Here is a 10,000-nt window from a genome sequence, read left to right on the forward strand (position 1 = left end):
TTTTCTTCCAGTTTCCTCTGTAGGGACGTTATGACAGACTCCAGATTTGTTTCTGTTAACTTCATTTTGCCTCTCTTATGTTTTGCGTATTGTATTGACTTTGAACGAATTTGCATCTTCATTGTATCCCAGAGGAGCACTTTGCTCTACTTTGCTGGGGCAGGAGGGAGCAGCGGCAGTAGTGGTAGTAATTTTTCCAGTTCTTTAAGACAACAATTTTATTGAATAACTTACATGGCCTGTGCGTAATTTTCTTAAAAGGTGCTTTTCTCTAAAACAAGTGATTTAAGGTGGCTGGAACCAGTTTCACTACTTTCAAGGACCTTTTTATTAGAGGGGTTGTCACTACAAAACTGTATCACGTAAAAGAAATGTTATGGTACCATATCAAACGCCAATTGTTACTTAACAAAATGCGCTCACTATTTTGACGTAATAGGTTACCATGGCAACATGAAAGCTCTCCAAAAACACCCTATATTTCGTCTTTACTTGCTTATATCTTAAAAATGAACTCGGTGACCCCCATTTTTTATTGTAGAATAGTAATTAGCAATTTGACAGAGGACTATCTGCAAAGTTAAAAAAAATTCTTGGGAGCCTATTAAGAGCTACCTTAAATTTTCGAAAAATTAAGGTAGCTCTGAATTGGCTCCCAAGAATTTTTTTAAACTTTGCTGATAGTTCTATCTCAAGATGCTAATTACTATTCTACAATAAAAAATGGGGGTCACCGAGTTCATTTTTAAGATATAAGCAAATAAAGACGAAATATAGGGTGTTCTTGGAGACCTTTCATGTTGCCATGGTAACCCATTACGTCAAAATTGTGGGCGCATTTTGTTAAGCAATAATTGGTGTTTGACGTGGTACCATAACATTGCTGTTACGTGATATAGTATAGTAGTTATAACCCATCTAACAAGAAGGTCTCTAAAAGTAGTGAAACTGGTTCCAGCCACCTTAAACTCCCAAGGATAGTATTGTCCGTTTAAATTTTGGAGATGTCTTTCGATAACAACGTTTTCACCCTCCTTTTAAGCACTGTATCATATAACACAAAAAAGACGACTGAAATATGTCTGAATTCTTAAGCAATAAGTTATCGTGCTGGAGTAACTCATGACCTGAGTTCTTGAATTAAACAATTTTAAAAGCATTAAACAAAATTCTATTTTGCTTCACTCTTACACTGTCATCTACCGTTACTCTCCAAGCCTTCTTGAAAACTTTGTCTCAGATGTGTGCAAGGCATCACGAAAAACTATATTGGAACAGGAAGGAGAAAACAAGTACTCCAAGCAGCCCGAACTTTACATAGAATATTCTAGCAGCATCATTTGGCCGTGTGGTAGCTGCTTGTGTGGACGCCTGGGTTTGAATACAGGCTTTATCAGAACACAACACCATAGATTTCACCAGGACTTTGTATCCACCTGCCTGCAAGGCCAGCTTGCCTTCTTCTACAGCTGAAGCAAACTCGAGAATGGTGGAGGTTAAGTGAGCGGATGCCGAGATAGTTGTGTTGACGATACCGAGAGCTTTCTTGTCAGCCAACACCATGGTAATTTCTGTGTCATTACGAGCGGGGTCATAACTGTTAGTGTAAGCCATCCAATCCATCACAATTGTGTTCCACTTTAAGACGTTTGCAATGGATGAACCGACTTCATCAGCGAACCAACGTCCGGCATCCTGCGGTGAAAGGTGAAGTTGCATGCTCGCTGGTTTTTGGACTAAGATTTTCGTGAATTTCATTACTCCTCCAACAGCTTCCTGATCCTTTAGGCACTGCCTAATCGGACTGTATTCATCGGCACATATCGTCTCTATGTTCCATAGGCGATTTATGGATTCCCATGCCTGCCATGCCGTGCCCATCTTGATAACTGACCCCTTGATGGACCAGAAAACCTTGAGATAGTCCGTGCAGTTAAGGTCACAAAGTGACGGCACATTTCGGTCGGGCTTCATGTAGCAGGGAATGTGAGTAGCTAGCGATATTTGACGTATCTCGGAACACGACAGTGTTATCCATGGACGTACCAGAGGCGCCAGTTTCAACTGAAGACAATTTCGGACAGCAGACACCCATGACCACCCATCGGCGCTCAATAAGGCTCTTCGATAGTTATACAACGTAGACGACGTGGTTGCACAAAACTTCTCAGCATAACTGATTGCGTAAGCAGTACTGGCATTATCACAGGAATATTTCCTTCTCAAGCAGTTACGGTACCAGTCACAATCCCAACCATATGGGCTGTAGCAGTCCCCTGGTGGAGGTCTCCATATTTTTTCTCCAGGTGTACATTTGCAGCTCCTTTTCACGTCGCCATAGCTTTGATCAGACACTTCACTCATACACTGATACCAGCAATACAAATAAGTTTGAAAATTGCTGCAAGTGAGTTTATGGCCACTTTGTCTTTCTACGTAGCTGTCTTTGGCGCAGGTCACCCACTGGTACTGGCCGTTCAACTCCAAGCAAGCGGTTCCCCCAGAAGGTCCAAAAAGTCTGTGGCATCGCTGGGTCCAAGCGAGTTGCACGTGCAACAATGCTAGGACAAATAGTGACAGCATCTTAAGCTTGTCGTGGAAAAGCAAGACTATAAGCAAACAAAACGTACCTCAGAGATGAATAAGAAAATAATTTCTTTAAACACTAAGGATTCATAGTTGACTGTACAACGTTTTAAGCTTCCATTTCTTTAACATCAGTTATCAGTACACGCACACCTAAAAGAAATATTTTTGGAAGTAAGCAGCACCGTGATGTTCACTGTAAGAAAAGGCGAGTTGTCCACACTGCGATTTCCCAGTCACGATTTTCATGTTGAGCTCCTCTAGCTAGCGTGGCGAGGAAACTAGTAATTGCAAACATGTGGCTCAATGTTCTATTGATGGGGTCCTGACAATGAGTTACCATCATGGCTAGAATAAAATGAAACCGGGGGTAAAAGAGTAAGCAAACAACAACTACGGTGTATAAGCAACATTGATTCGGTACTTAAAGCGGTTTTCAATTGAGTGTCGAAAGTAATTAGTGAATTACTTTGGTTTTGCATTACTTCACTCAGTGATTGGTTCAAACTTCTCACGCCACTTTTTCAACCAATCAGAAGTGAAACCAAAACCAATCGTGGCTCGCGCGTGTACATTTTCCCGCGCTTTATGTCGGCTACGTGTAATTATTAAATTCTCAACCTGGGATAATGCAATTCTCGTGCTCTGATTGGTTCACTCAATCTCGGTTATCAGCTCATATACCTTGGTTTGACCTTATATGGTAAATGATTGACCTAAGTGTTGCCAAGCTAAAAGTTTTTTCGCCGGAAAGCGAAATTTCTCTCTGAAGAAAGCAAAAAAAAAGTTTTTCTGGACAGCTGGGTTAAATTCCGACGTTTAGAAGTACGCGAAAAGGTAAGAAATGTTTTTGTGACGAGCCTGCGTCTGTCTGACCACAAGGTGTTACACGGCATCGCATCGGTTCTCATCAAGTTTTTTCGATTTCGCTCGGATTTGCTCGCTTTTTTCACTCGCATTTCGTACTTTCTAAACTTTTGGAGTTTAAAGGAATTTAATAAAACAATTATTCCATTCGCGCTATTTACCATCTCATATCCAACGCGCGCTCATGGAATAATTGTTAATTATACTTAGAGTTTTGATTGGTTTAGTGGATTGTCTCCGTCCTTTTTGATCGGCCAAAGTAACACTCATTTGATACATGGACGTGTGACTGGTGGAAGAAACAATATGAGGCATTATTATGGACCTTGAAATAAACTATTGTTCAGATGTTGAACCCGTAATTTACAAGGATAGAATCATGGCAGGGGAAACTCGAAATAACTATTTTGTAGAGCCCGGCTGCGACAGGAATTTCTGACAATAACGCGTGCAGAGTAGCGAGAGTATGCGGCAAACAGAGTTCACGAGTGACGACGATTAAAAATTGGACTCATAACGTCGAAGGTATAGATAGCCTAGGTTATAATAAATATCAGTTGAAATGAAAAAGAGGTAAGTGAAAATAAACAAAGTTTCTTTGGGGGAGTTTGTCGAAAATTGACACATCTGACGTTAAACTCTAAATATACCATTATAGCATTTACATAAAATCGCAGTAAAAATCTCATTTTGACAATGGCGTGGAAAGCCGGAAAGGCCCAATCTCGACCCCAGAGCTCTTCTCTTGACTGAGCGAGAGAAGAGCTCTGGGGAACCCTGAAACAAAGTGTCTTCTCATTGGTGTTCGTGAAGAACAATCAAAAGCGTTTCTAATTGGTAAATTCATGTTAGAGCGAGGAGTGAGCAGGCGCCGTAAGGTTCCAATAGCCAGTTTTTGGCTATAAGACCCCTACGGCGCATGTTCCCCTGCACAGAGTTTCCCAGAGCCTTGGGTCGATCCAAGACTCTCTCTGGTGACGAGAATGCGGAAAGGCCATAAAATACATCAGTTACTGAACCAACTCAACCCTGAAATAAAACGTGCCGTGGTTAACACCCAGTTAATGATAATATGACCGAGCATCCCTCGTAAAAAAAGGAAAGTAAAGCAACCATATTTAACGTCGATAACTCGTAACAGTAATTCAACTGACAAACCTGAGGTCGACGGTGCGCTTATTTTACTCCGCCCTTTCCATCAGAGCTACGCTTTACGGGTATTTTAAAGCTACTTAAGCTACACTGAAAGGAAAGAAGTCGAAACAAGGATGCGAGATCCGGGAATCGAACTCAGGACCTCTTGCACAAAGGCCGCGCACTAACCGACTGTGCCACCCTTGCTCCTCAAAATTATAAGGAAAGGAGGAAAGACGAGATGCGATATTTCCTTTTGAAAGCAAAACTAACTGAAAGCTAGCATTAGTTGGAAAGCTACACCTAGCTGCTGTTTCACTTTGGTCAGTGCACACGTACCTGTGATGCCACTCGGGCTAAACCTGATGTAGGTGAGAACTGAGTAAAGATAGAAAATATGGTTCTTGTGCTGCGTGGAGTAGTTGACTCTGTAAGGTAACACTAAAACTGAACTTAATGGGCTATTGAGACGTAGTGATTATAATCAAGAAAATGAGATGCAATTAGCCTAGGAATTCTCTGATGTCATTCCTCATCGGTTATCTTGGGTATGGACATTACAACAAAGGACGATAAAGAGCTGCTTAACTGCAGTGGACGTAGCATACTAATGAATTGAATCAACGCGTTCCGACAATAACCAGGAATGCAGTCAGAAATTTACGTTAGCACTGCACAGTAGACCTGAATTAAAGTCTGATGATAAACTAAACTTTTCATTTACTTCATCTCGTCGTTATTCGCAGCGGCAATCAAGTTTTTAATGTGAATTGGCCCGATAGAGCGTATCAAGGAAACCGCATCTTAGCTTGAAAAGTTTAACTGGTATGCAACCAATCTCATGGGAATGACACTGCATAATACTTCCGCATTGTTCGCTCTACCAGTAAAACCCGTTTCGTACATAAACGAGTTTATCTTCTACACACGTACTGTAGGTTTTGGGTTTGCGATCTATCAAAATCGCACATAGATTATGTCAGTTATATAAAACGATTTTTAGCTCAGCTCAGTTAAGTTTTTCAGTCATTCCCGATACTAGTCTTGCCGGGTCAGTTTGAAGCAACTGAAACGGCTCGAGTGCTTTCTTTCAGTTGACGGATCGTAATTGATGCAGTGAGCTTTGTAGTTTGTCCAGTGCCTTTCCCTGGCACCGTAATAAGTGATTTTACCGAGATTTCTAGGCGGCGCGGAGTTTTCAAAATAATCTCGAAAACCACAGCAAGGAATTTTCACTATTACGGTAGGTTACATTGCATTACCAGTGTGTCTATTATTTGTTTCGATCGTTTAAATGCACCAGCCTTGAATACGCTCCTTGGAAAAGGACATTGAGTAAGCAGTCCAATTGCAACCTGAGCGCTTCTTGCAGACCGCCTACTTAATTATGGTTTATAGCTGTCTTATTTATTAGGGACAAAGGCACTGATTGTTGTTGTTTAATCGTAGTTTTCGGTTGCAGGAAGGTATGGCTTGTGTGTCTATCCATGGGGTTATTAGGTGCTGCTGTCAGTGCTTATCAAGTTCCTTGTATGCCAGATATGTTAGAGACAGCAAGGTAGTATAACAGCTCTAATTCTCAGACTCAATCGAATACAGAAAATGTGGCTTTAATTTATCAAACGACTTGATATTGCATGGTGAGCTCACAGTGACGTTTCGAGCCTTAGCCCTTCGTCAACGCAGTTCCCTCTGACAAAGCGCTAACGCTCGAAAACGAACGTGGGTCAGAGTTGTCTGTACTCGTATCGACAACGATATTCGTCATCGCAGTGGTCAAAATGTTGTGGACTCAGACACTGTTACTTACAGTTGAGAAAAAGTGTCAGATCTGTTGTAAGAAGAAGGAAGCGTAGTCAGGGCACTTTCTCATTGATTGACATTTACGCGCGCTGTCTCCCTAGCGAATATAGCTTTGCTCATTAACCTGAAGGGGCTTGGAGCAAAAACAAAACTTTTTATGGAAACTAACCTCTTTATTAAATCGAATACCGATCGGTATAGTTGGTCAGTAGAGTATTGGATTTATCCCATTTCCATAAGTGCAGTCTGAATAGGCCATTTTCGAAATATCACTGAAATATTTAGCTTGATAGTGAGGCATTGGGTTAACAAATTTAAAAGTGTACATTTGTAGGTCAATTTTTTTCCTGGTTTAAAATGATTTAAACCAGTTCAATCATGATTTTCCTTTGTTTCCGATTGTGATAATGGGACGTAGTAGACAATTGTTCTCTTCTATCCAGGCTACATCCATCGCAGACCTATGTTATGTATCGATGTTAAATGAGTCAAGTCACTGATGGAGCTTGAGAAAGCTAATCAATTTTCTATGTGGAGAAATTCAAAGGATTTGACTGTTAGTCAACGGATACTCCATGGTATGACCAACAAAGGAAGAAGTCGTTTTGTGTTTTGCTCGACAGTGAAAAAGTAGATCGAGGAAAAAAAATGCGTAAGGAATTTTTCGGACGTCTTTGTAAAAAAAGTAGGGTTTTTTGTCTAAGTTATTCCCTGCTACCCCTCTGGCTATGTTTTTATTAGCTTGTCTTTTGAAAATTGCCTCATGTATGCGTGTGTGTCTTTTTTTCCTTACTTGCGCAGGGAAAATGGCATGCCTGAAGACATAACTACTCATGGAGTCCTTTCGGGAATTTTTAATGCCACTGCAAGTATGGGGTGAGGTGATATAGGAATATGGAACAAACCAAGAAAACACTGTCCAGAAATGAAAGAACATAATAGCAGTGAAAACAAATCAAATGGCCTAAAAAGAAAGGCAATGCAGCTGTCTGGCAATAAGCTAGTTACATACGAGTTACAGGCAGACGCATAACCGTGGACATTAGTTACACAACTTAGCTACGACGACTTAAAGAGCAACAACTGAAGCAGTCACAAAACAAAAGTCGTTTGTGGTTACTCCGGACACTCATGACCCTCTGCCCAATAGATATCTCCCTTGGGGAAGATTTTCGGTTGGGTTTGCTGACTGAGTTTGGGGGTAAACATCAGTGTTTTAGCTCAGAATGGACGAAGGCAACTTATCAAAAGAAACACGCGTAGCAAGCCTTCCCGTGCGAAGGTTAATACCTCAAAGAGGGGTTTGCGCATTCTGAAAATTGGGGTGAGATGTTTCCTCGGCCTCCACCACCAATTTTCGCGCGACGAGATTGCGGAAGAATCCCTTTGAAGCTCTTCGTTCGAACGAGAATGCATGTCACGCATCAGGGCTTTGTGACAAGTCGTTTTGGTCATAACTGCAACTACGTGGTTTGTTTGGCCACTTTGGGGACTAAACAAACCTGCATCTTCCACAAGCAATCGGATATACTCGGAAAATATCTGAGTGCTCCTTTGCAGGAGTCGAAGCTACGACCTTACGATTACTATAGTTCGGATGCTCTACAACTGAACTAAAGGAGACTCGTGGAAGCTAGGCTATTAAACCAGGTTCTTCTCGCATGTTCATGTCCCACGAGTCTCCTAGAATAGCTCAGTGGTGCAGCATCCTAACTAGTGATCGGAAGGTCGTAGGTTCGACTACTGCAAAGGAGCACTCGGATATTTTCCGAGTATCTCCGAGTCATCGTCGGTAAAATAAATTTCTTCATTTCATTCACCAGGGTTAACATACAGCATCTCGTTCAGTACAAAGGTCATTTCCGAGTTCACATGTCCGCCTCCTCTTCAAAGCGAGTCTAAGTCCGAAGTTTTTGTGATAATGATTAGTTCTACTTTACATATGAATGAAAAGTAATTTGTGTAAGAACTGACTTCGCACTTAGACTCGCTTCGAAGAGGACGCAGACATGAACTCGGAAATTCCCTTTCGGATTTTCGTTTTAGACGCGTGCTGAGAGTGTTCCCACAGGCTATTTTTCAAGGAGCATATCGGTTAAACACAATAAGTTGTTTTACCGTGTTCAAAAGACCTTTCCCCTTAGCAAAAAGGACGGATCGATGTCGACGTTACCTCTTTAACTTCCTTATTAGAGATCCAAATCATGTAATTTGATTTCTAAATTTGTATTATTTTTATTTTAATCCTTCAGTGCATTTCTAGGGCCCACTGTCAGTGGTCTGACAGAGAATTACTTGTCCTTTGAATGGTCCACAGTGGTACGTACAGGGTTTTTTGCGTTTTGTACTACCCCTTATCTCAACTAATAAAGAGAGCATCCCCGCCTTGGTTGTTTGTATTACCTCGTTATTAGAAAGGTTCTTTCATTATGATGGATTTTGGAGCTCATCGGCCGAGTCAAATTGCCATGTCATTGAATAGTAACCAAAGAAAAGTGCCTATTTCTATACAGAATGATATTTCAAGCTCGAAACCGTTTCAGTGTGGAGCCGTCAGCAGGTAGAAAGAAAAAAATAAAAGTACTTGCACATCTGATTAGAAAGCCAACTGGAAGGAGAAGAGAAAATATTCAATTCGGGTCCACGGAACGCAAATTCATGTATTGTAAAAAGTTAATATAGTAAAGACTTGTATTTGAATTGCAATTAGAAGCTGGTGGGAAGATCTTTGTTCCTCGCCACCCCTGGGGTGCAGGGATGGCGCAGTGGTGAGAGCACTCGCCTCCCACCAATGTGGCCCTGGTTTGATTCCTGGACTCGGCGTCATATGTGGGTTGAGTTTATTGGTTCTCTACTCTGCAGCGAGAGGTTTCCTCCGGGTACTCCGGTTTCCCCCCTCCTCAAAAACAACATTTGACTTGATTTGAGTTAATTTCAGTTCACCGCTAGAACGACTAGACACTTAAATAAAGTTCCTTTCCTTTCTTTTCCTTTCTTTTCGCAGTTACGTTACTTAAACATTATTTAATGAAAGGAATCCTGACTCATCCTTGAACGGGATTTGAACCACGCAACTTTCTTCAGTTGAAATATTTTTGTGTTTCTTTAGTATACAACATTTTCTTGTTAACACCCTCTACGGGTCTATTATGAACTTTACAAAAAGAGCCTGCCAAACTACCCAAGGGGAGGAGGAGGAGGGGAACGGAAGGTTAGGGGACTCCCCGGAATTACCCTTCCCCTACCCCTTCCCCTACCCCCTACCCCCCCTCCATGGGCCACTATGCAGGCTACAATCTTGAACAAAATAAAATGCAAAATTAATACCCCCCCCCCCTCCCCCTAAAATCAATGATGAATCCACGCGCAATTTGAAGCCCGCCATTTTTCATCATTGAAAATGGGGGGAGGGATGGTGTTCATTTTCCATTTGAAATGTTCAAGATTGTAGCTCCCAGTTGGCTTGATACCTGAATTGGTAGAGCACGGCACCAGTATCGCATTGGTCATGGATTAAATCACGTTCAAATCAATCTCAGTTTCCAGTTGGTGGTGGTTTGAGCGGGAACCAAGACGATCAGTATGCAAAGCCAATGGCTTTCTACCTGTG

General features: G+C 41.6%; 2 protein-coding genes across 2 annotated transcripts in view; one reads left to right on the forward strand and one right to left on the reverse strand.

Annotated features, from left to right (window-relative positions):
• Positions 1-10,000, forward strand: part of LOC138037666 (MFS-type transporter SLC18B1-like) — a 29,062-nt gene that overhangs the window by 12,811 nt on the left and 6,251 nt on the right. The window contains exons 7-9 of the mRNA XM_068883567.1: positions 6,050-6,145; positions 7,192-7,266; positions 8,643-8,709. Of these exons, the coding sequence (XP_068739668.1) occupies positions 6,050-6,145; positions 7,192-7,266; positions 8,643-8,709 (238 nt within the window). The remainder of the gene's footprint in view (positions 1-6,049; positions 6,146-7,191; positions 7,267-8,642; positions 8,710-10,000) is intronic.
• On the reverse strand, positions 899-5,000 carry LOC138038192 (uncharacterized). The gene is made up of 2 exons (XM_068884016.1): positions 4,927-5,000; positions 899-2,609 (listed from the first exon to the last, which is right to left on the reverse strand). Exon 2 carries the CDS (start codon positions 2,581-2,583, stop codon positions 1,255-1,257), a length of 1,329 nt encoding a protein of 442 aa, XP_068740117.1. The 5' UTR covers positions 2,584-2,609; positions 4,927-5,000; the 3' UTR covers positions 899-1,254.

Source organism: Montipora capricornis, chromosome 2, assembly GCF_036669925.1.
Source record: "Montipora capricornis isolate CH-2021 chromosome 2, ASM3666992v2, whole genome shotgun sequence".
Lineage (NCBI taxonomy): Eukaryota > Metazoa > Cnidaria > Anthozoa > Scleractinia > Acroporidae > Montipora > Montipora capricornis.

What these genes read in the sequence shown, in the direction of transcription:
- LOC138038192 (XM_068884016.1), bottom strand. Translation starts at nt 2,583, where the DNA reads ATGCTGTCACTATTTGTCCTAGCATTGTTGCACGTGCAACTCGCTTGG.